Below are 26,793 nucleotides of genomic sequence, written 5' to 3' on the forward strand. Positions count from 1 at the left end.
GAAGAGGGAGAAAAAAAAAAGCATCGCACGTTTTTCATCACAATGAGCCGATGTTAACCTTTCCTTTCTTCGTCGTCGTTTGCGATGTCGCGCTGAGACACGGGGTACGTTAAAAAATAGTACAACTTTCCAGCAAAATCCCTATTTTATTCTCTCATTGTCAGACGGGGCACTTCTTCTACTACGTACCGAGGGCGACATTTACATAGACATAAAGAAATAGACCGGGCGTGCGCCATATATTTTTCTACGGCACCATTTTCTATATACACGTCTGTTTGGGTCAGACGTAAGGGAAGAGAGAGAGAGAGAGAGAGAGAGAAAGGAGAGATATATACGAGGCATTAGTTCTTATTCCGCTCTTTATTACGCGTCGCGTTGATAAGAACGGAATATGACTCGAAATTCTCTTTCCCTCTTTTCCAGAATATAGATGAATATATTAGGCCAAAGGTGTCGGGTCTATATCTTTACGATTATCTATTCTCTCGAGCAGTGGGTACCGATATCCCCGATCCGACTGCATTTCCATTTTTCTAAAAGTCCACTTTCGAAAATAAATAATAACGAATGAATAAACGCGACGTCGAAGCGCTCGTGAGAGGGATAAAATTTATTGAATATTCATACATCGGCCGCGGAATTACCATACGCCGCGCGGTACGCGCGGTATAAAACATGCAAATTGATTTGCATTCTATCCTCGGCTGCGTAAAATCATTGACAGTAAACTTGCTTACTAGACAGCCTGCTCCGACGCGCTCCAGATACAAACGCGCAAACGCGGGAAGGGAGATAACCCTTCAAGAATTCCCCGATTCAAAACAAAGTGTTAAAAATTATGGGAAATTTCGTAGGGGCGATCGTGCTAAATTATTTTATTTACTTTCGATAATGTGGCGTACAGATTTCCCCTTCTCGCGCTGCATCGAGAATTTATTTGGCGGGCGTTAGTCGTCACGTCGTCGTCTCCTGCAACGCTACATTTAGAGCTTATCGAGTTCACGTTAGATTAACGACGTGTAAATAAAACGCGAGGTTGCCGGAGAGCGGAGAGTTACCTTTTACAAGCTTTACGAGCTGCGGCTGCGGCTGCGGCGGATGATGTCATATCGAGTCTGTGCACGCACAGGGGGGGAGACGAGGCGGGCCGGTATTCTCGTATTACTATCAGGCTGAAAAACTGAATACGATTACCGGCCCAGGCAAGGCGCAAGGTCGCGATCTCGCAATACGGCGTGCGTTGCACGCCGTGCGTTGAAAAGCGAGCCGCGTCGGAGCTGCTTAGAATTCGCCGATGCTTACGTTCGTCGAAGCCACGTTCTGTGACGAATGGCCGAGAAGTGATCTCATCCCGCAGTATGCGTGCGCGCGCGCAGGGTGTGTGTGTGTGTGTGTGTGTGTGTGTGTGTGTGTGTGTCGCACGAGGCGCGCGATTACGCGTCACGAAGCGGAAGCTGAACGCGATGCACCTCGTGCGCGACGTCTCGAGGACATCGGACCCGGCGTATTTAAAGATTATCAGTCTTTTCGCGGAATCCCTCCCCCCGAGGGGCTGGGAAGAACTATGCAGGCGAAAGTGCCTTTATTAGGATAAGTTCCCATTGAGTAACGGTTCGCGAGTGAAAGGAACAGTTGATAAGAAACCTGAGGTACCTGCTTCGAGCGCCGGACTCGCGCCTGCATGCCGATTTGCGCCGCTGCGAGTTGCATCCAAACTCGTTGCAACTATTTCGAGTTCCTTGACTCTTACCCGCGAGTAGAAGGCTTTCGATTGATCGATTTAACATGCTAGACACCTCTTAGAATCCGGTCTTTCAAAACAAGAACAACAGAAGAATTATTTTTGCGAATTCTGCGACTTAGCCGAGATAACATCTTTTTTTTTTAACCATAAAATTTGTACCGCGCTAATAATTTTCTTAATTTATGAAAGTTGTTTTGAAGAGTGATTAGGCTCGCAACCGTGAGATCGCGACACGTATTCATGCGTCTGGATTAGGCCATCGGCCTTGGTCCTGCCACAAAAATAGACTGTCCGGATCTTGCGCGCGAGAGAGACATAACATACAGCGGCTTTACCACGAAGACAATTTCCTGAGGACGCGAGAGTATTTCCATAATTTTATACACCGACTTCACGTTAAGGTCAGTAAGTAATCGTTGCCATGACGATGCGCGCTGCACGTGCTCGTGTGTTATATGCTGCACGCGCAAAAAAAAAAAAGACAAATGTGACGCGCGCGCGAGTTACGCAAGGTACGAAAACACGCGGCGATTCGAATCTTGTCAATATTGTATTGCGCTCTCACAAACGTAGAAAACAATACGCTGGTCGGCTCATCCGCAATTACGGGTGAATCTCGCGCCTGCGATAAAAATGTTACAAAATATTCCCGCAAAACACACACACGCACACACACACACACACCACACACACACACACACACACACACACACACACACACACACACACACAGTCGGCGTTGCGGTTGCAACCGGTTACAAAATAAACCGGCGAGCGATTCACGCTTGTGTCATAACACCGCGGCGTGATATCTGCATGTATCTGCGTCGGTGTGCATTTAAAACGCGTTTGCGCAATCATTAAGTGCGCATTGTGGTTTCGAGAAGAAGGCGAAGCGGATGCGCTCCTTTAAAGCATCTCGGAGCGAGAAACGGAGCACGCACTTGCGTTGCGTTGCGTCGTCGTCGTCGTCGTCGTCGTCGTCGTCGTTGTCGTCGTCGCCGCCGGCGCGTTCCGCGAAATCGAGACGGAACGGGAAATGAGTTAAGCGTCGATTACACGAGTGGACAATCTTATGCTCGCAAGGTGATTACGAAGTGGCTCCGGCCGCTGCGTGCCGAGCGACGCAACACTCGAGCGGACACATGGCATTTCCTAGTGAAACCCACACGTTTTGTTTTTGCCAATTAATTACGCGTTAAACGGCGGAGATTTTCACCGCGCCGGACTCGTTTGCGTATTTCGAGCACGCGGCGCCTCTCGCACGGGCGAAATGTCATGTAAATTATTATGGTTTAGACTCCACTTACCCTCGTAATTATTAATAACATTGTTAATATTCGATTTATCTCAATGTTCCGGCCATTCGATTATTTAACCGGCTGTTTAGGGAATCGGAAACGCATAAACGTAAATAGCTTCGATTTCCAGGCGGAACGCCGATCGGGTTGCACCGCCTAATTTCACGTTGTAATTTCACGCTACATTGAAGTGGATTTGGATTCGAAGTAGACTATCGCAAACGAGGTCTTGTCTATTAAATATCGGCTCGTTCGAGCTAACGAAGATGTTGCTGCATTCCAAAGTACTGCATACGTTTCTTGATTTTTCTCGTTTCTTTGATTTTTCTTATCGATAAACATCGCTTTATTCTATTTGCTCTCTTTATTATATCTAAGAATATTGTTTATTTTATCTAAGGATATTATTTATTTTTATAATTTTTATGTTTACAATGAAAAAATTATAAAAACTTATAGATTATAATATAATACTAAATTGCATTTAAAAATAATACTAAAAAGTTTAGCATTTAGAATTTGAATCAAAAGTTATTTAAATAAATAAATAGAAATGTGCTGCTCTAATAAAAACGTAATTAAAAAATAATGAAACAAATTTTAATCTTTTTATACTTTATCAAGATGATTTATGTAGTTGCGATGCAAGCATTAATTCTGTAAATAAAAATTTAATTTTTAAAACAACTTCTGCATCATAATGAAACGGAATCAATGAATATTGACGAATTGAAAGCTTTGTCATTACTTGATTACATTTCTATTAAAGCACATTTCTATTTTATATTTAAATAATTTTTGATCGAGATTTTAAACTGTCGCAATTTTTTTGTAAATTTACTTTAAAAAAAAAAATTTTTTTTCATAATTTCTTCATCGTAAATGAAAGTAGATATTCCTTCCTTAATTTCCATTATCGTACAACATGTCGACACGTCTAGTCCGCTTTTGCTCCTCTTATTATCTTATAACTCTAAATGCTCGCACTTTCCCCCCCCCCCCCCGACTCGGAGACACAATTCTGCGTCAGCCTGTCTGTGAGGTGACGTGCCTTCGGCGAATTACCTCCGATATCGCTGTCATTCTCCGTGGAAAACGGCAATGCGATGTAGGTCGTCTGCTCGTAGATTTGCTCGTCGGTCGTCTGCGTGATCGGATCCGCCGTGGCGACGATGAGCCTCAGGATCAGGGCTAGCGAGGCCGCCAGTTGAGCGACACTGGCCACACTGGCCCACAACATCTCTCTTCTTTCTTTCTTTCTTCTGTTCCTCGCGCACGCTGCAGCTGCAGCTGGTAAAACGCCGCGTGCTCGCGCGCGTACGTCTCTCTTTCTCTTCTGCTCCGCCCGCTATTTCACGAACTCGCCCATCCTCGCCGAGGAATATCCCGGCGCGTTCCTCTCGTGGCGCGTCTTCGCTCAATTATCTCACCGTCTCTTTGTCGCAGCGGGTCCAGGAGCGGAAGACATAATGACACACATCGTACACACCGCCAGTCGGTTAGCGTTCCCAACTGTCACATCGCGAGAGGTTCCTCGGAGGTTATCGGAGGTGACGGATCAATGTTTCGAGGCGAGAATCGTCGTTGCCGTCGCGGTCGGTATGGCGCTATATTTGAGAACGACTACTTCCTGTTGGGAACACAAATGACCTCGCATGAGGCTCTCGCTCCGTCGCGAGAGCTCCTCACGAATCGGCGATGGTCCCGCAGCTTGTGCGAACCAAAGGCGAGAGAGAGAGAGAGAGAGAGAGAGAGAGAGAGAGAGAGACTCGAGCGAGAGATCTCTCGGCGGAGCGTGCGGAGAATAGCGGATGCAAAAATCGCGCTATCTGCGGAATGGGAGTTCCACCTTCCTTTGGGTCAGACTACCCGGACTATCTGTTCAGCCTCGGAAAGGTCGAATAGAAAGTTGACATCGATAGCGCACGCCGTGCGGCGTTTCCGATAAGACACGTACGCCGCTTTATCAATATTTAAACTACTCCCGTGGCGATAATAGGCGCTCGAATCGCTTCAATTCGCCCGTGAACAATAATTGCTCGGGAAAGAAGTTGGACGACGACCGAAATATTATCGTGAATACTGATCACGTTCCCAAGTATTCGTCATCGAACGGACGATCGTGTATCACGGGGGAAGAACGTAGGCGGCTGCGGATTATTCGGCCCCCTTGGAACGTTGTAAAGTGACTTCCCCTTGCATTTTTTAGTGGACGGAGACTAGGGGAATACAGCGGCTGCGTCGTAAACAACGACGTTACACACGGCGTTACCGCGTCAATATATCGATACATCAAATCTTGTCATTCATCATCTAGAACAAAAAGCCAGAAGAAATTATCTTACACAATCAAGCGAGAGCAATTTTCAAAATTACAACGGGACGTTTGAAAAACGATTTGTTTCTTAAAATGAAATAGGCGTCGTTTTTGTGATCTTCACATAAAATATTTTGTTTAATTGCATGGAATTTTTACTTGGAGAATTAGTAATTAAAAGAAGGATCAGAATTTCTTGCACGTTTGTAAAAATCAATTTGCGGTATAAGGTCATTAATTTTTTTAATCGCTCGGAACGGAAGTCACTTTAGATTCGTGTCTTCGCGAGAATCGATCTCTGAAATAAAATCGCGGCACAATATAGAAAGTTTGCGCACGTACGCACTTTTCCAGCATCCTGTATGCACCTCTTCAATTTCCGATCGACAAAGAAAGGAACTTTCGAAGCGACGCGAGAGTGAATTTTCCTGATGTAGCGCGGACAATTAAACGTCAGTCGCAGGAGACCTCTGAGTTAGCTTGAACGCTGGATTAAACGGATAAAGAAGCAAATTACAGGATGGCCAATAACAATAGCGCTTCCTCGACAATAGAGAAAGAGAAAGAGAGAGAGAGAGAGAGAGAGAAAGGGGAGGAGGAAAGGAACGAAATGCTCCTCATACAAAGAGGATCGCGTTCCAGTTTCGTATTCCATTTACTGCCTAATTGGCACCACGGAATAGATAATTGCGAGAGCTTCGGAATAATGCCGACGAATAACGTGACATGCGTTATTTCATCAACAATATAAAGTTTTATTCAATGCAGAAAAATCACACGCACACATACAGGCACGCGCGTGAGTGCACGTAATCGACGGGCCCGCAATTGGCTCATAAAGGAATAATGACGTTTCGTTCAAGTTCTTTTTATGCGTTTTTATTGCGTGCCACAAAAGATGCGTGTTTGCGCCGTTTCACGTTGCGCTCGGTAATTAAAACATGATATTTCCTTTACGCGCGTTCGCGTATATATTGGAGTTATCGTAATTGAAATAGCGGGATATCTGTACATGTTGAACATGTCAAATGTTTAGTTCAGGGAAACGTTTGAAAATTTCGATCCTCTGCGAGAGAGAAAGGCCGATATGCGTAAAGCGGATGAGGCTAATCCACGATTCCCACGTCAATTCCACGCTCGCTCGAGTTTTTATTTCGCAGCGAGACAGAGAAACCTGGATATAATTGTCCAAACGAGAGTAAAATAGAAAAAAAAGAAAAAAAAAAAGAAAAAGGAAGAAAGTAAGACCACGCCCCGTCTCGTAACTCGTCTGCATTTGGCTTGGCGCGAAACGAACGCCTCGTAATGATGCGCTATCGAAAATTACGTCGCGATTACCCGAGGAGAACGAAGCGGACGATAACGATCGTAAAAATTAGCACATTCGCGCTGTAAAGGATTTCGCAGCGTAATCAGCGTTTCGTCTTCCAAAAGGAGGAAGCGAAAGAGCAGACCGAGACAATAAGTGCTTCAGAAAGCGTGATCTCTTTCCTCCTCGGGGCCGCTCGATAAGAGGAGAGAAAGAGAGAAACGCATATCGGAGGATGCATATCGCGCCGATAAACGAGGGGATCATTCATGAGGAATGTCGAGTCGAAATTGGGACGAGCCGAGAGTTTCGTCCGCGATTCGAAGCGATACGGCGGATTCGAATGGATTGACCCCGATCGCGCGAGCGCGATTTTTACGCAAAGGAAAAAACACCGAAGCGTGCGTTGAACCATGTCGTCGATCCTGCGACGATCCGTCATCGTCGTTATCGTCGCTGTCGCTTCATTCCCCGCGCCCCTTTCCCCGCGCGTTACCACGATGTGGTCACCGGCGGATGCACCGAGTTTCACCGATCGAATTCGCAACGACGACCGAGTCCTTCAACATCGCGTCGTTGTCGTCGTCGTCGTCGTCGTCGTCGTCGTCGTCGTCGTCGTCGTCGTCGTCGTCGCCGCTGCGCGTCGCCGCGCCACGACGGAATCGTTCGATTCCGCTATTTTTCCTTTCGCGTCGAATCAAGGCGGAAGTTAGGGAGACACCGTGATTCTCTCGTTCCGCTCTTCTTTTTTTATCATTCAACGATATAAACTCACAGTTTGATTATTTTTAGAATCGCAGCGGGGTTCTTTATTATTTATCATCTGGTCAAATTTGAAAAATTTTTCTTTTAGCAATTGAAATCTTCTTCTCGCGATAACAGCACATTTAGATAATTACGGTTTCTTGTAGCAAATGTAAAATGAAACAGACGTCGATGCGTCATCGAAATCTTTTATCGATATTCCTCGTTAATCAAGGTGACTCATATAATACTTAGGTTTCTTTCTATCGCTTATGAATACAAAGAGAATAGGTCGTACGAAGTGTCATTGAAGTTCTTTTGAAGCTTCTTACAATCAAAATAAGTTATAGGAGACATTCTTCCTTCGAATATAAAAGGATTGAAAGCTAAGCGACGAGGAAAAGCTGCGATTTAGTCCTCAATTTCACTTTAATGGCACCCGTCGTCTCATCGAAACCGATTAATGCTTCTCGATAATCAAAGTCACTCGCAGAACGTGCTCACAATGATGATTCGCGTTCAAGTCAACGTATACTGAAAAGCAAAGTTGAAAGGAAAGAGAGAGAAAGAGAGAGAAAGACAGCAGAGAATTCAGCAAGTGTTATTTTTCTGCACGATGAATACAAGTCGTCTTCGCGTTCCTCTATGGGAACATCGATTAATCAGCTTCCTCCTCGTCCACTTCTCTTTCAAGCACTCATCGTCGAACCGTCATTCACAAGTTCACGAAGGCATGAAAGAATTTCAAGGATTTTTCCGAAGGACAGAGCGGTACTGCCCTGTGCTTCCTGCATCTATCTATGCCCGATGCATTGGAAGCGAAACGGACGATCGAACGCGAGGCGGAGAGAAAGGCCCTCGAAGGCTACGAGGTTCACAGCGCATCTTGCCGCGGGATATCGAGGATATTACGGGTTCGTCGTCGCACCAGTCTCATTTTGGCACTGCACGACGTGCACATCTCGCTCACGCTCGCGTCATATCGACCCCACGACCCCGTCGTTTCTCTCTCTCATTCTCTCTTTCTCTCTCTCTCTCTCTACCCACTCCAAAATCCGATTCGGAGCACCGTGGGGCCGTCCGTCCGTCCGATCGAAGAGAGACTCCCGGCGACTCGCGCGATCCGAACAAAGGATCCCCACACCCAGGCGAACGGATATATCCTCGGCCGCGATATATCCTTGCGATTTCGCGAACTAGGCGTCAACCAGCGATCCGGAGGAGGCGTCGTCGGAATCGACGGTCCGCCGCCATCTCGGCGAACTGTCGTTCTTGCTCTTTCTCTCTTTCTCTTCTCTCTCTCTCTCTCTCTCTCTCTCTCTCTCTCTCTCTCTCTCTCTCTCTCTCCTTCTCTCCCTCTCTTTCTCTCTCCTCTTTATCACACACTCTTTCTCTTTCTCTACCGTGAGACAGCCGTTCCGACAGGATCTCTCGATTGTGATTTCTCGCACTGAATGATTCCGCGATTCCACGAGCCGCAACCAACCGCACAATCGACAGGGAACGCACGCGACTCTGACGCCGATTATTCTCCACAGGCGCGGGTACTCACACCGGGAGGACGCGCGCGCGTACTGTCAACCGCGCGCGCGAGCGCGACGCGCGTGCATGCGATCGACTACACGCGCACCCGCAACTGCACTGCTCACTCCGAATTACGCACGTTCAACGCTCGCACTCACGCACGTAAGAGCGAGCGGGCGGACGGGCGCGTGCGCGCACACACACACACACACACACACACACACACACACACACACACACATGCGGTGTTTTACGCTCGTCGGTGCAGCTCGTGCATCCGCACGTCTCGGCGGGTGTCCCTCGTCGTATCCGGCGTCCCCGCGCACCATACACGAGAGCGCAGCGTGGACACAAGCAGCACGCGCACACGAAAATATTGGGACACCGCGTTCGCACGCGTACACGCAAACAAATCCGCCAGCCAGCCAGCCAGCCAGCGAGCAAGCAAGCAAGCAAGCAAGCGAGCACGTACGCACGCACGCACGGCACGCAGCACCCACGCGGACGCTTTTCCACACGCGCACGCCTGACAACTTTACACGCGCGGCCGAGAGGGAATCGAGACGCACGTGCGCGCGACGCGCACTCGACGCTCCTCCGCTCCCGTTTGTCGTATCCCGGATGACGATAACGACTCGCGGTGACGATGATGTGACGAGCGGACCGGCTGCTAGCGTGCCGATGCAGCGTGCTCGCCGCGGCCGACTCGAACGAGCACTTTGCACTCTCTTCTCTCTCTCTCTCTCTCTCTCTCTCTCTCTCTCTCTCTCTCTCTCTCTCTCTCTCTCTCTCTCTCTCTCTCACTCACTCTGTCTCGACCGCCGCGTACTGAAAAATCGGGGAAAATCGATCGTCGAGACCAGGCGCGGCGCCGACCGAAACGCCGTGGCAGCTGCTCCCGCTTTCTCTCTTTCTCTCCCTCTTTCTCTGTCTCCCTCTCTCGACCCTCTCTTCCTCTTCGTCTCTCTAGGCTCTCCGTAGTCGGCTTCCTCTGTCGCACGGTCGCCGGCTATCACGATCCCTACTTCTTCCCCTTCCTCCCGTGACTGTTTCTCTCTCGCTCTTTCTCTCGCTCGAGCGGGAGCCTCCTCTCTTTCCCTCTTGGACCTTTGAATCAGCTGCCTCTGTCCTCTCTCTTCATCTCTCGTTTTCCTTTCCCTCTCTCTTTCGCCGCTCTTCCCGTTCTCTTTAACAGCCTTACAAAACAAAGTATCTCGCGGAACTTCTGATAAATTTACAGAATAGGATCTCTCCTGAAAATACTAAATCTATATTGAATGTTGAGAAATATCTTCTTGGATGAGATCTATCTTCGTGGATGAGAAATTCTCAAGCGTATTCTCCGTTGAGCACGGTGTTATTCCTGCTCTAGACGCGGGTTATGGGAATACACTCCCCTTCGGGAATGGAGCACTCCGGCGTTCGCGAGAAATTTCTATCGTGCACAGATGAGAGTGCGACGGTAGCTAGAAAGTTGTCGGCGGTAGACGCGCAGAGCCGTAATGACGATGATTCAGGCTATAAACGATGAAAATGATGAATTACCGGCGGCAATTTTATATAGGCTACCATGATGCGTTCTAAATGCGTTCTAAATCTTTTAGACACGAGGACGAAACTTTTTGCCGCGGAGAGACCTTGACACTTTCGCGTTTTCCCGCGGAGAAATTGTTTATAAAGCTTGTTCGTCTTGACTTTTCGATTGTAGTCACAAAGTACCGAGAGTGTTTCGACAAGATACGTTCGTAATCAGCTACGTTCGAATTATCATCAGACAAGAGGAACGATCCAAGTCTAGCTGAGAGCAACTCGGGAGTCTCTCGGCTTTATAATTAACACAAATGTTAATACAAATGCCGTATTGTGCGCAAGGAAACGCATCTGCCTTCGTTAAACTACGTAGAACTCTCGTCTTGCAGCTGCAGCTAAACCAGCTTTCCGTTCAATGCCTTGTTACGAACGATGCGTTCTGCTTTACCGTGCTCGGGTACAGGCGGCATTCTGTATTCCGCGCTTATTATATTCGGAGAATTTCCCTAATTTGATTTCGTACATACGCACACATACACACATAGTTTTATTAGCCCACGACACTTCCGTCACGTCTCACGCGCGAGATCGCAAACGATTTCCTTCTTTTTTTTTTCCTTCTGTCTCCCTTACTTACCACCCTCATCGGTCATCACCGTCACAGTCGAGGCGGGTCCGTGACCCTCGGGATTGAATACTTGCAGGGAAACAAGGTACTGCGTGAAGGTATCCAAATTGTGAATACTGTGATTCTGAAAGACAAAGAGCACACATTCTTTTTTTTTCTCTCTCCTTTCTTTCGTTTTTTTGTTTTCTTTTTTTTTTTCTCTCCTCTTTTTTTGCTTTTACTCCTTTAACAAATGGTGCGTTAAGATAGGACATGTTACATGACTTACGTCGACAGCAGGATCGCGAATGTAAACGTTTTTCATCTCTTCATCCGCTTTCTCGCGTCGCCGATATCCTATGCGATATCCAAGGAACTCGCCGTGTATAGTGTCGCGGCTCGGCGGCTTCCATGCCAGATAAATAGACGTCGCTGAGGTATTGTGGGCCGCCGTGATGGTCGGTTTTCCTTCTGGTACTGCAAACAATCGTATATATTATTCGTAAATCCGTCCGATCCTAAGCTTTAGGGCGGGAAAGGGAATTCCAAAAATAAAGATAAGGGAAAATCCTGAAAAAGTGTGCATCGGCCAAGAGGGAGGAGGAGAGAGAGAGAGAGAGAGAGAGAGAGAGAGAGAGAGAGAGAGAGAGTTATCCATATTTATAAATAAAGATCGTTACCCGAAATTCGCGCAATTTTGAGTGGCCAAAGTTCATCTGGATATCACGTATGTTGTTTATTCTACGGGAGAACAGATTGTTTTATCCCTTCGGGAAATTGAATGAAATTTTGCGGTTCTCTCTCTCTCTCTCTCTCTCTCTCTCTCTCTCTCTCTCTCGACATTTAAACAGAACATTAAATGTACGCTATAGAAATCCATCAGTTCATGAAAAAACTCGATTCTGAAGAATAACGCGGTATGACATACTGTAAAAATAATATTTAAAGTTGCTGCGGGATGCAGCGCTTGACGGTCGGAAATCGATAGTTGTGATTGTATCCAACACGAATAAATACGTAACTCCCCTGTCCCCCGTCCCCCTCTGGGGGATGAACACAGAGAAAAATTAAAACGTAATATTTAATCGGCAATCATGGATATAAATTTTCAAACTCTTGGAAATTTCAAGTTTTCCTATGTATATGGAGGAGGCGCGGTATACAAATTTTGCTGATATTTCGTACGTGTTGTTGACGCACGCGCGAGTGTATTTTACGCTCGAAAAAGAATGTACATTTCCGTCGAAAATCATTGATCTATGTTAACAATATCGCTTTATATACATAACGCGCGATCGTTTTACCAGCACGTGCACCGTTTATCGATCCCCCTCTTTCGCCCCCCTTTCCTCCGTGGATTTGTTTTCGAGCATTTTTAATTCGCGTTTTCACGTGTGCGCGCAAACCGCATCCTAAATCCGCGTATTGATACTGCAATCCATACGTGCGAGTAAGTTGATATATTTTTTCGTATATGTTTTTAAAAAATGAGTGGAGTCGATGGAATAACCGGATCTTTTTACATTCGTGGAAAAAAAATTATATATATATATATGTATATATTTGCCCCATCCCCATGGATTTTTCACCATTTTGCCGTTTTCTTTTCGTGCATTTTACGTACGTCCGAGAAGTAGCGCGCTCGGTCATTCAATCTTTCGTGGCGTCGTGACGAAGAAGCACAGGTGTGTGTGCGTGCGTGCGTGCGTGCGTGCGTGCGTGTGTGTGTGTGTGTGTGTGTGTGTGTGTGTGTGTGTGTGTGTGGAGGAAAGGAGGATGGACCATTAAAAAATGGTCGTGTAATAATTTTAAAGCCGGCGTAATTTGTTTCAGGTCGCCTTATCGCGCCCGAGGCGCGAAAGCAGGTGAGCTCGCTGTTCCCGTCACAGGAGTTCGAAATAATTACCATCCGCGCGTCACTTTTTGAAACACCCCCGTCGCGCTGTCGCGATATCGCGTCGGCACGTCGCCCGACTCGGCCACGAGAGGGGTGAGAAATTGTTGCAGAAATTACAATACCGAGACATTAAATGCGCGTTGTGCGTCAGTTAACCGCTCAGTTAACCCGACCGACCCATCCGTCGTGTATAACGTCGGCGAAAATATTAATTGCGCAAAGGCGGTCGCACGTGCCGGCATTTGTCTTTAAAAAAAGAATGAGTTGTGCGATCGAGTTCGCCAATTCAATTAATTAATGCTTAATTGCTCGTTATGCAACAATTTCTTTCTATATTTGAAAACGAAAAGCAAAAAAACTTATTATTAATTCATGATTCCAGAAGGGCTATAATTGTAACTTGCGATAATTTTCACTAGCAAAAAAAAATATCAATATCCCGCAAAAGTGGAATCGGAGTGGATATTAAAAATTCGATTACAGTTAATTTAAGCTATTATTTTGATTATCAGAAAAGAGAATAACGTGGCGTACGGGCGGTAAGCTGCTGACAAGCGAATTGGATATTAGTAGAAATAAGTGAAAAGTGATAAGTTGGTTAGGCGGCCCTCCTCCACCCCTTACCTTCCGCCCGGGGCAATTTAGCGCCAGCGATGAATGCGAGCCGCGCAGTTTTTACCGGTGCTAAATCTGCGTTAACTTATTATTACCCCGTCGGCGTGTTTATGACGATAGCGTCGGGTTTTATGCTTCCGTGATATATTATCGAAGTACCAATTTCGCCGTAAGCGCTGAAACGCTTAATCGTGACAAACCGTCCGCGTAAACGTTGCTAATATTGTTCTCGAAACCTACCGTATCGTCGTAATAGCGCCGTAAGTACGCGAGCGTACATATTACACAGCTTAACATGCGAAATTACGCCATCCCGATCGAAGTTACCGCCTTCATGAGATACCGCCGTAATTAAATCTTAATTATTAATTTTTTCTTAATATGCTCTCTCTCTCTCTCTCTCTCTCTCTCTCTCTCTCTCTCTCTCTCTCTCTCTCTCTCTCTCTCTCTGCCCTTCAAGCTCGTAAAACAAGGGAGGGGGTGCGCTCGCGTTCGAGTAAATACGAATTAGAGTGTAAAAATTGGGCCGCATTGTCGAGGGTGACACAATCAAGAATCGCGCCCTGATTTGATACCTTCGGACGATTCATCATTTAAGCCCGGAGAGGGGCGGGACAAAGCATTGTCGTTATGTAATATCAAGACGGAAAATAAATTACCTCGGTCACACTGTGCTATAGAGATTCCTCGGGTTCCATCGTCATGTCGAAACGTGACTCGCGGAAAGGCGCCTTTATTGCATCCGCCGCGAGTCCCTCCACTACTTTATCAACCCCGTCGGAATCGAAAATAGTTCACACAGCAGGCAGAAGCTACAGCCCGTGCTCTTTCCCGATTCTCGAGATGACTCTCGCGAATGAACTTACTCTGGACCCCGAACCATCGGATGTTGTTCGGCAGCAACAATGCGATTCGCTCTTCCTCACTGTCTCTTTCCCCCCCCCTCTCTCTCTCTCTCTCTCTCTCTCTCTTCCCTTTCTCTCTGTTTTTTCCACCCTGTCATTCTTTCGTTCGATTTTTCGCGTGAAAAGCTTCGCTCTCGTTTATCCTACGTAGAAATTAATTATACCGAGTACCGGGTATATATCTAATCGATGAGCAAATTCGACTAAACCAATCGACGATTAAGCCTTGGATCCTTCATTTATCGTTATTATTACAAGCGGTTGTTAATCTGCTCAACTTGTCTCGATCTAGTGAATTAACAGTGTGGCCACTGAGTAATCTTCCCGAGCGAACGCAATTGATATGCGGTGGAACATCGATCGGGGCATATCGAGAATTCTTACAAAATTAAAAATTGAGAAAACAATTATAACCATCTATAATCAGCCACGTAAAGATCAAATTACGTAATTGTATTTTTGCAAACGACAAATTGTGAATATCCTACCTATATTATACCTTAATCATAGTTGCGGATCATCGCACCGAATTCTCTTACAAAGACACATCCCCTCTCATTGACGCTGGCGAGAAGGCGGAATAAAAAAGACCAGTGGAGGCGACCTCTCGACCGAGTTCCTGCAATTTTCGGCTCGACCCTCCGACTCGCCGGTGCGAATGAACTTACCGGGACGACGCAGTGCCGACGGGTGTCCCGATGGCTAATTGGTAGCTCGGTTGCGCTGTATATTTATGGCGTGAGCGGGGCGAACGAGGTCCGGAAATGGGTACGAGGACCGTGGTGCCGTGTACGTATTTGGACTCGGCCGCGGGAGTAAAGTGGTAGTGGAGAAGTTTCGTCGGTCCGTGCCCTATTGATCCGCGGGTGTACGAGGGGAGGCGAAAGGGTGCTTTCATTTGAGCCATCGTGAATTCCCGCGCCGTTGCCACACGAGGCGAGCTGGCGAGCGACTATCACCACGGAGCGACCTATCTACCTACCGGCCGGCCTACCGCACCCGATACCCACGAATTAGAATCACGAATTAGAATCCGGTGGCATAAACCAATGCGCGGTGTGGGTTCCACGGTGCCATCGCCATCGCCGCCGCCGCCGCCGCCGCCGCCGCCGCCGCCGCCGCCGCCGCCGCCGCTCCGTCGTTCGTCCGTTTGTTCGTCGAACGCCCGTCGAGTCCGTCCGCCGACCGCGCGACGAATCGACGAAACGCGCGCAACGTGACCTGTCTACGCGTCCTGTCAATATTGACGCATTACTCGCCACTCGTACGATCGTCGATATCGATGGTGGGCATATCGACTGCCGCATTCCGTTTCGTACGCTCGCAAACTGAAACGAATCGCACGTCGCACCGCACCGCGCCGTGCCACGCCGCAATGGCCGAGGAAGATATCGTTTTTCGAAGAGCGCGTCGACAGTGTTTCCCGTTAGAGGGTCTGAAAACGCATCGTCCGTAATTAAAAACGAGCGGAAGGACGCCGCGAATATGCGTGATTGTTCGCCCGCGGATGGGAAAAAAAACTTTTAAACGATCGTTCGGAACGCCGTTCTGAAAAATTACGAGCGTCACGAAAAAAAAAAAAAAAAGAAATGATTGTCGCGCGTGCGTTCTCTTTCCTCTCCGTATTAGCGGAATACACGTTCCTCCTCCCTTTACTTGTCTCTCGCGCGGGGGAGGAGGGATGACATCGTAAGTGACGTGGGAAATGCCGTGGCACGCAACACGCCGGCGGAAATACTTATTCCATTTTCTCCACGTCGCGATATTTCGACGTCGATTTCGAGTGCATATACGATACCCGTTGCCACGCGAATATATATCGCGACCGCATTTCATCCGCGTCGCGGCGTGCGTCGCACGACGCAACGTATCGTTTTTCGATCGCGCTGCGTATCGCGAAAGGGTTTCACCTCTTTCTCTTTTTTTTTTGGTTTTTTTTTATTGTAATATATAAAAAAATTGCGCGCACTGTATCGCCTTACTTAACATCCGGCGCAAAAAATAACTACGCGCGTGTCTCAAGTGGGACAATAATATTACATTTCCCGTTGTAATGTTCGTCAACTGCGGAGGGACGATTCGACAGCGCGATCGGATCTCTAAACCACCACGGGAAAACACCCGTATGTCGCAGTCACGTAATAAAACGGTAGAAAAAGAGAGAGGGAGAGAGAGAGAAACGGGAAAGAAATTACCTCGATTTTATCGCGAGCGATATCTCGAAACGTTAATTCGGGCACAGCTGATCGGCTCGCGTGCGATATTGCGACGGGAAATTACAAAAATGCCGACGCGAATGTAATCGCGCGCGTAGGATTCGCGACTCGCCGGACCGTCGACGAATTTTTCTCCCGGGCCGATCGACGAATCGTGCATTTGATTTGTCTGGCGGTTATTTAAATTAATTATTGACACGCGGATGTGCGCGCGAGCGCACTTCCGCGTTTCAGCGATATGACGGAATCCGGATGCGGGTGCGTCTCGATAACCGGATAATTATTGCCATCTCACGCGACGAAACCGATTGTATCAAATAGCTCTTGAATACATCGCTTGCGATATAAATCCCGGTGGAAACATAGTATCGCGCTCCAATTTTTGATACAAAATATCTCGCAAACAGAATTGGAGTTTGCAACGCGAGTATAAGGTAAATCTCATTGATCTACGAAGAGCGGAAGCAATATGGCGACTTTCACGAACGAGGCCATGTTCACGAGCCAATATGTTTAGCAATGTAAATCCCTAATGTTAATCTAAGTAATCGTACCGTGGGAAGTAATGACACCGAAACTTGTTGCAATAACAAACTCACGGACAATTTCCAAAATATTCGGCAATCGATAAATTCAATTTAAAACTTAATTAGCATATTATTAATATTATATTACGTGGTTAATAATGTAATATAATATGTTACCGCTTTCGCTCTACGGCAATTTAAATTAATGTGTAAATAATTAAGAAAGATATATATGTGCGAGCATGAGTGAGTGTACAAGGTATGTCAAAATTCCCTCTTTTCAATCTCCAAATTAGCTACAAAATTACATATTGTCAAATACGATGATATGATTAGTTGAAATGATTTCGTAAAAACGTAAATTAAATAAAAGATATTTCTAAATATTATATACAGTATACTATGTGTCAACATAATAAATATATATAAAACGTAATAATTGGTACAGGAAATATAAATATATTTCAATAGCCTAGCAAGCGAAACGTAGCAGTTGAAAACGAATCAAATGTAATGCAATATAAATTAATTAAAAGTCATATTCTTTTATGCGTGCGATTACCGCATGAAATTTTTAAGCATCAATTATTCTGATTAACCCCGCAGCGTTTGATAGGTACTTTAATATAATCGACGCAAAGAACTGAAGGGACGTAAAATGTTGGAAAAAAAAAAAAAAAAAAAATCAGCTAGTTGTAACAGATGTGAATTCAGTGTTCACACATGTACAGTGTTCACGCATTTACTCGTTCATCCGTTAAAAATGAACCGGGATTCCATCTACGATGGTTACATTTCACGAGTCACCTAATTCCCGTTGGACCGCAAGTTGGCCTTCGCGTGGACGAGTAACCCGGTAATTGGGACCTGCGATCAGTGACGCGCGGGAATTCAGGTCGAAAAGGATTGAGAGCGCGTGGAATGGAGAGAGAGAGAGAGAGAGAGAGAGAGAGAGAGAGAGAGAGAGAGAGAGAGAGAGAGACTCTCCTCCGCGCTCGCAAACTTTGTCATTCGTGGCGCGGCCGAATATATAGCAGCCGGCCATCCTCTTGCGCGGCCACGACGAAATTTATAGGATTGGCCTGGTTGCGCGAGGTTCAATCCCGCTCAATCCCCGTTTCATAACGCGCGAAAGAATGACGTCGAGAACGACGAACAAGGAGACGACGAAAGAAAGGAGATCAGGGAGATGCAAAAAGAGAGGAGAGAAAGAGAGGAGAGAGAGAGAGAGAGAGAGAGAGAGAGAAAGAGAGAGAGAGAATAAGAAAGAAGAGGCGAATTAGGGAGACAAAAGAAAAAGAATAGGCTCGACTCAAGCCTGCTTGCACACTCCCGGCTGCCGGCTGCAATTAGCGCCTCTTTAGTTAGCCGTCCCCTGGACGGCTCTTCTCGTCTCTCCGGATGCCAAGAACTGGTCGTGCCGCGCTCTCTCCAGCTCCTCTCACCCTCCCCCTCCCCCTCCCTCTCTCCCCCGCTATTCTCTTTCTCTCTTTTTCCTCTTTTACGCTGGAGTTTCGTCACTTTCTTTCGCGCATCGCCGTGAAACGCTTTGTGCCCTCCCAACGGGCACACTAACGACCGGAGGGTGTCAACCATTTAATTTAGCATGACGCCACTCAGCGTCATCGTGGCCGACAAACTTCGTTTTGATAGCCTGCAGGAGATGTAATTTGGACGATTGAATCGGCTTGAAGCGCAGATGTACGCGATGACAAGATATTCCAAAGCCGATATTGGGCTTCACCGGGAAACTTTACCCTTACGATGCTTCTAGGAAAGAGAGAAGAGGAAGGCAGAAGAGAACGTTTCGTGTTTTATCTAGATTTTATAAAGCAGTATGTATTGATATCCTTTTGCAAAATAGATTTCGATAGATTGAAATAATACACAGGAAACATGAAACATGACTAAAATGTAACTTAATCAGGATGGTCCATATTTTGAATTTACCGAGAAATCAGTATCATCACTATTACTGCTCGCAAATGTATTATTTATTATATATATATATATATATATATATATATATATTAATATAACATCGATACATCAATAAATTAATATTTTTATAATATTCGTATGTAATAATTCATACAAATGTTTATAATAATTAATTATATGTAGATATTTATAATGTGGTACTGTTTTATTGAAAGTGCATGTCAATATATATATTCTACCAAAGTATACAATTTTAATAGATTCTCCGTAGCGTAATTATTTATATTAAATTTCGTAGGGCGATATATATATATATATATATATATTTATAATGTAAACACTCTTTATATCTATTTAACATCGCAAGCGGCTATTTCCATTTTTATTTTTTTAAATTAATATTTTTCTCATATTAAAAATACAATTTCGAAATTTTCTAACTTTTTATCAGTTATTTTCTTCATTTTGATAAAAAAAATATTAAAATGAAAAACATTTTTTAATTTTACTTTTAATATACTAATAATAAAGAATAAAAATATTAATTTAAAAAAATACAAACGTTTTAAAAGTGATTTGGCTTTTGATGTTAAAATTAATTTATATCTCTCATTATATTTACTCTCATTTGATTCCTGAGAAAGAAATAACACCGAATCCCAGATAGATAGAAACGCTCGGTGTCGCTCGATTATTCGATAGAAACGAAAGAAGAGAGAGTACGAAAGAAGAACGGGAGAAAGTGAGAGAAAGAGCGAGAGAAAATCAAAATCGCGAAAACTTACTTTCGCGGAGGGTCACCATGTAGTAGGACGCCTGGCTGGGCTTGCTGCGTCCTAAAGCATTTATCGCCGCCACCCGAAAGCTGTACACCGTGAATGGTCTCAGATTCTCGACGGTGTAGAACGTGTCGTTGTGCGGCGTTATGATCTCCTTCGTCGCGTTCCACGGTCCGTCCTCGTCGATGCTGCAAACAAGAAAGCGCGGCGCGTTATGACATTTGCAATTCAGCCGGCTCGCCACGTGACTGGAAGTCACGCGCGAGAACCGTCGTTGCACGAACGCTTCATAACGCGGGAAACTTCCAAAATCGTTGCGAAAAATTCCATACAAGTCGCCCGACCTAATATCCCAGCCTCGCTCTGGGATATTTTCCTTCCTCTTCCTTTCCTTTTTTTACACTCGGCTCGCGAGAGGAAATATCTTACTCGGAGGTTGTTTGATTTTCAGAGGGCACAATATGATAATATACATCATTAACCTGCCTCGTACAAAGTTACACGGAACTCCTTTAAACTACATTAAGAAAATGTTTCAGGAGATGATGTTGGTTAGAGAATTCTATATGCGATGTGAAGAAGAGAGAGAACTTCTGCGAAAGGTATTCAAATTGCAAATGCGCAATTCTTCAGCTAACATCGCGCGTATGCGTAGCACGGAATCTTGTATCGATGATAGAAAAAAATAATACTGAAACTGATGATTGAGAAATGTGAGTACGCCTGAACTTTTTTGCTATATATTTATTAACTTGAATAATGTACAGTTCGAGTAATAACACATATAGACAGAAAGAGGAATTAAGAAATGCTAGATAAATCGATTCGTCAATAATTTAATATATTTTTGTAATTTTGGTAACAAAAATTTAATATCTCTCTATCGACGTGAAACTTTACTTGTTGAAAATTTTGTACAATTAATTCATATAATATTCATTTTATATAATATACGTAATCAAGTCATATATAATGATTTGTTTCGAATATTGAGTCTCAAAGATACATATATATACATATATATATATATATATATATATATGTGTATATGTATATTTACGACACAATATTCAATTTTTATTTAAAAAATGCATAATAATATCTTAATAATTTTTTGCTGAAAATTTGTTTTGCATTGTTTCACGAATGATCGGTTTTACTAAAACTTTAAATCTGCAAATTGATTTCAGCGGAGAGAAAAACATATATTGCAAGAATTAATGCTGGAATTAAATGATATATTTAGAATTTATATTTTACTTTAAAATTATTGATTTAATATACATAATTGATTATTTTTACATTTTATGTACGCTTAAATTATTTCATATCTCTATTTCATCTCAAAAGTTTTTGCAATTTAAAATTTTTAAACTTTTTTACATTTTTCACTTTTTGATCAATTTCAAAAAGGTAAATACAATAAAAAATTTTTATAATCCATTAGGAAAAATATTAATTACAAATATCTTTTTTCACGAAAAAAATTAAAAACGACTCCCTTACTCCATTTACACTTTAACTTTTTTCCGAATCTATTTGATATATCAAATAGTATAAATATAAAAATTTTAAAATTTTGTTAAATAACATTTACTATTAACGCGCAATCAATAATACAAAAGGGTTTTTTCGTGGACATCCGAGAAACATTGTGTTCATCTGCGCGGTCTATTTGATATATCGAATAGTACAAACATAAAAAAATATTTTTTCTAAATAACAACATTCGCTATTAACGCGCAACCAATAATACAAAAAGGTTATTCCGTAAACATTCGAGAAACATTGCCGTATTCATTTGCGCAGTCTATTCTTATTAATCTACAGTTAAAGTAGCGTGCATGATGAAGCGCCGCTCCGGGTGTCACGGGAGCGAAATCGATCCCGATCCGTCGAAATAATTCATCCGTGAATCAGTCGCGAGTGCTGTAATAAATCAACGGATGGTATCGTTTGCGGTGCGTCGAAAGTGGTATCTTGATTTTCAACGATAGGCGTCAATGATAATCCGCCGGTTCAACGCTCGTGAAAGCGAATCGTTCGCGGACAGCCAAACGCGCGAGAGGGCGAGGCAGGGGGGAGGAGGGGGTTTCGAATAAATCTACGTGATCGTTTCGGCGTGTCAATTAATCGGCGATCGTGATCGATATCCTGATCTGTATCATCGTCCCTTGGAATAATTTTACGGGTGCAACGCGGGTGTGAAGCATTATGCCTGAAGGACGTCGCCATCATGTTGGATAAGGAGAAGATTTGTCTTTCTCTTCTCGATGTTTGAATGTTTATTTTTATATATTTCTCCATTTCGCATTTGTGAAATGGGCATGCTGTAAGATTAGCGTTGCACCGACTAAAAATTGTTTATAATCAGTGCGAGAAAACAAGTAATTTCTTCTTCACAAATCATTCTAAATTTCTAAAGTCAACATGAATCAAATTTCGATTAACTTAAATAATTAATTTGTCAAATAACATCTATACTATTTTATTAGTGTAAATGGAATTATGTATTGTGTAACATGTAAGAGAAAAGATTAGATTAAGGATTAATTTGATTGTTTGCTTTAAGCAATTCTACCGATAAATTAATCGTAAATTAGTTAAAGTGAAAGCCTTAATTTCAATTAAAGTCCGATTAATTTACTCTACGATTAACATGTTAAATAATATCTGTGGTATTTTACTACCATAAATGGAATTATTAATTTTTTGTTGTATAACATATACGAGAAAAGATTAAATTAGGAACTAATTTGATCATATGTTTTAAGCAATTCGGCCGACAAATTAATCGATTAAATTAATCAGAAATTAATTAAAAAGGCCTTGATTTCAACTAAAATTCTCGACGATTAACATGTCAAATAATATAGTATTTCATTAGCATGGACGGAATTATTAATTTCTTGCTGTATGCCATAAAAAATAATAGGATTTAATTACATTATTTGCTTAAAATAATTCTGTCAGATAAATTAATCATCGATTAAATTAATCGTCAATTAAATTAATCATATTTGATTGAAATGACATTATCACATTAAAAAATTTCGAGCGTATTAATAATCTCAATCTCTTTAAATTAAATAGATTCAATACCAACGGATTCAATTCAAATTCCCAATTCGCGATTGTCAATGCGCAGTCTGGATTTTAGAAGAAATCGCACGAAAATTTAATTATGATTTTTCAAAGCCACTGCGCGAAAACCGCGCGCAAAATTATTACCGTCCCTGCAAAACGCGCACGTCGAGTGGCGTGTAATTCTCGCAGACTAATTAGCGGTCGAAGACGCAGTGCGCGACAAGGGGGAGGTGGGGAATTTTATCGTCTTCGAATTGCATATCTGCGTTTTGCAGTAATTAATATAGATTATTAATCGTTGCGCGATCTGTTACGGGAAAGTTTCTCCGCGCAGCTGCGGTTCGAATAATTGCCACAGTTTGCATTCGCGCGGGTCGATTCGTTCCACCGGTATTGTGCGTGTGCTTGTACATACCACCCACACACACACACACACACACACACACACACACACACACACACACACACACACACACACACACACACAGACCCCCGCAACATAATGTATTTGTCACGTATAGCGAATTGCGATTATTTTCGGTGCGCTACGACGTTAATTTTCGAAGTAGTTTACCGGTCCGTTATTTTTCATCGACAAATAATATTCCAGCGGCAACGAAGCGTCATTTATTCACGGTTTATCCGCGAGACGTGTGTAAAAATACCGTACCTCTCGCCATCACAGTCGCGGGAAGAAAAAAGGAGATTCGTTTTCGGTTCTTTTCGGCACACATGGGATAAATATAGGGTGTCCCGCGCCACATGAGCTTTATCGGTCTATGGCGAGGAGAGCGCGTTCGATATCGATGTAATGACGAGAATTTCCGCATTTAGTGTTAAATACACGCGGCGAGGGAAACGTGAGCCAGTCCACCGCGAATTACAATAGAGAGAGGTGAAGAATAACGTTATACACTCGCGCACACCCTCCCGCACGCCCTCGTATCGGCGGACATATATGTATATATATTCGCGCACCTCCTGCCGGCGATGCAGGACCTATATGTTCAACGTCCCTCTCCTATAGGACACAATCAATTTACCGCCGACAAACCCCCATCGCCAATTTGCCGTTGCAAGATAAGGGAATGATACAGCAATTAAATGCAAAAATGACCTGTCGCCCCCGCGGTTTTTATTCGCGCTATTTTTGCGCTCGAAAGCTCGACGCGGAAAAAATAATCGACGACTTGTATCCAATTAGCGCAATTCGCGTCATTGCATTCTGCGGCAAATTCGCTTGAATTTTCGATACGCGAGATACATTTTACATGAAAATTTACGGCCTACAGGTGTGCGCACGGCGCCGCGCCGCGATGAGGCGGCCGAAGATATCGATCCAAGCGGAAGAAACGACACTCGCACTTGTACGTGTTTTCCCTTTCTTTTCTCTTCCTTTTTTTTTTTTCTTTCGCTTTTTCGCGGAGGAATTAGATTAAAAGCTTCGAAAAAGCTTTCGCGCGAGAGCGCGGCGCGCCTTTATTCACTTTCAGGAGGCCGCACTTAAGCAAACGTCTCGCCGCGGACTTAATTCGGTCGCGCGGACGAATGCATGCGGCATATTAAGTTTCTCTATCGCGAAGGGGAGAGAAACAACTTTCTTATTAAGACTCGTCTCGGAGGTAATTGATTGTTTCAGTTCTTCCGCCTTGATTTTTCTCCCGTCGCCCCGGCGGCGTCGCGCGGCGAAAAAAAACAGCGCGCGGGAGCTACTTCTCCCCCTCCCCGCGCTTCGCAGGAGAAGCGTATTTCAAGAAACTCAGGACAATTAATTATTCGCTCGTTCGCGAATGAAAAACAATTCCGCGATGCCGCGATTTCTTTTGTCTTCCCTCCCCACCCACCCTCCCGCAATCGTACTTCCGATACGCAAATGAAGACACTCCTCGCAAGACGCCGTCCTCAACTTTTCAATTCTCGAACTTTGCGGAGGATAACGCATAAATTATTTACGGATAAATCCACGAGATGCAATTTGCGGGAATGTCATGAATTATCGAAAATGCGCCAGTTCTTTGAGCCTGCATTAAAATCTCTTCGGATCGATTTTTCCGCGATGAAAATGTCGAGAAAAGTCATCTCTCTCGCTGTCTCTGCATTTTATATATATATATATATATATATATATATATATATATATATTTATAGATGATATTTAAAAATTTAGCTTACTACAAGCATATCACTTTTACAAATTAATCATTACTTTTATCGATTTATTCTCGACGGATTTTTCGGAGAAAAAACTGCCAATGCATCTAGCTAAAAAATATAATCGGGTGTAGGATGCACTCTTTCCGATTGTTGGATTTTCGCATGAACTTTATATACTTCGGCATATTAATGCGAAAAAAGATGCATACAATAACACAGGACAGGATAGAGTCCATTGTCGGGCGGTATAAAAGGGGGCTCGCGAGGATAGCGATGGAACAATGAAAAACTTTAGTTTTGGGAAACCTAAATCCATCTCCGACACGAGAAGAAAGAGCCTATCAAAACTTTCGGACCGGGTCTTCCATAATTCCGGTCCATTGTGCGTGCGCCAGTACGATCCCGATAAATCCCCGACGTTCGCGGATTTCTGGTCGAAGCACAAGCGCGCAGCATTTCGCTAGATACGCGTTGAGATGCGTTTCACGCATAATATTCAATTGTCGAGCAAACCGAACCTGCATCCAGGCGACGACGGTGACATCAACGACGGTCGATGGCGAATATCAAATTTTTGGCAGTTTCTTCAAAGACAGATTATCCGGCGAAATTCGGCTCACGCTCCGCAAATATTTAAGACCCGCGGGAAAAAAAAAGAAGGAATACGCTCGAGACTCTTCTCTCCCGCGTGGGAATTTTTATAGAAAAGAGAGAGAGAGAGAGAGAGAGAGAGAGAGAGAGAGAGAGAGAGAGAGAGAGAAAGGAGACAAAAGCCGCCACTCGTTTTCGAGAAATTACTGTTTATTATCTTTTTAAGATTTATCGCATCGCCAGTCGCAAGATGAGTTGGAAACTTTGATAACAAAAGTTGATAATAAAGTTTCGCCAAAGTTCGGCGTATAAAAAAAAAAAAAGGAGGAGAGAAAGAAAGAAGGAAAGAGAGAAGGAACTTCGCGCGGAGAGCAACGCCGGAAAAATGGAGGCATCTTAGGGAGAGCCGCGTACTCCATAATAATTGATTTCTCGTATTCGACGGCGGTCGTAATGCGCTAAAAGAATTGATGTATCGTCTCGATAAATCAATCCTCAAACCATTTTCCCGTCCGTTCGTCCGTCCGACCGTCTGTTCAGATTGTCGGAGATGCTCCTTCGTGATCCACCTGTCATCGAAGGATATAGGAAACGTTGCATCGTGCACACACTAGAGAAGAAGGAGGAGGAGGAGAAGGGGGACGTGGAATACCGTTTTCCCGGTCGTATCGTATTGTGTCATGTGTCACGTACTTTATAGGTCCGATTGCGATCGGTTGCATGCGGTACGATTCATCTCTCTTTCTCTCTCTCTCTCTCTCTCTCTCTCTCTCTCTCACCCCCTTTCTTTTTCTCTCCTGTCACGTCCCCGTCGTAATAAAGTATATTTCATCGGCCGACAAATGTAAGATGAATGACGCGCCTCAATTACAACGATCATGGCGATTGCGTTACGATAAATATGCGGGGGGCCCGCCGCGGCTGTCACCGCGCGCCGCCGCGCGACATCAATTTTCGTGTTGCGGGAAAATACCGAATCGGAAGTCGGATGCGAGCCGATTG

General features: G+C 44.3%; 1 protein-coding gene and 1 long non-coding RNA gene across 8 annotated transcripts in view; both read right to left on the reverse strand.

Moving 5' to 3' along the window:
• The window catches only part of LOC105422933 (putative receptor-type tyrosine-protein phosphatase mosPTP-1), a 271,425-nt gene that overhangs the window by 13,860 nt on the left and 230,772 nt on the right, over positions 1 to 26,793 (reverse strand). For all 7 annotated transcript variants that reach the window (XM_089075386.1, XM_089075375.1, XM_089075395.1 and 4 more), the window contains 3 exons: positions 19,966 to 20,147; positions 11,369 to 11,556; positions 11,110 to 11,224 (listed from right to left, as the gene is read on the reverse strand). In XM_089075386.1, the coding sequence (XP_088931512.1) occupies positions 11,110 to 11,224; positions 11,369 to 11,556; positions 19,966 to 20,147 (485 nt within the window). The remainder of the gene's footprint in view (positions 1 to 11,109; positions 11,225 to 11,368; positions 11,557 to 19,965; positions 20,148 to 26,793) is intronic.
• Positions 2 to 9,689, reverse strand: LOC148938324 (uncharacterized). Its single transcript, XR_016139090.1, has 3 exons — positions 8,822 to 9,689; positions 4,114 to 4,678; positions 2 to 1,175 (listed from the first exon to the last, which is right to left on the reverse strand). It is a non-coding gene; the product is annotated as an uncharacterized LOC148938324 (long non-coding RNA).

This window comes from Pogonomyrmex barbatus, unplaced genomic scaffold (genome assembly GCF_055798465.1).
Source record: "Pogonomyrmex barbatus isolate J1 unplaced genomic scaffold, ASM5579846v1 scaffold1, whole genome shotgun sequence".
Taxonomy (NCBI): Eukaryota; Metazoa; Arthropoda; class Insecta; order Hymenoptera; family Formicidae; genus Pogonomyrmex; species Pogonomyrmex barbatus.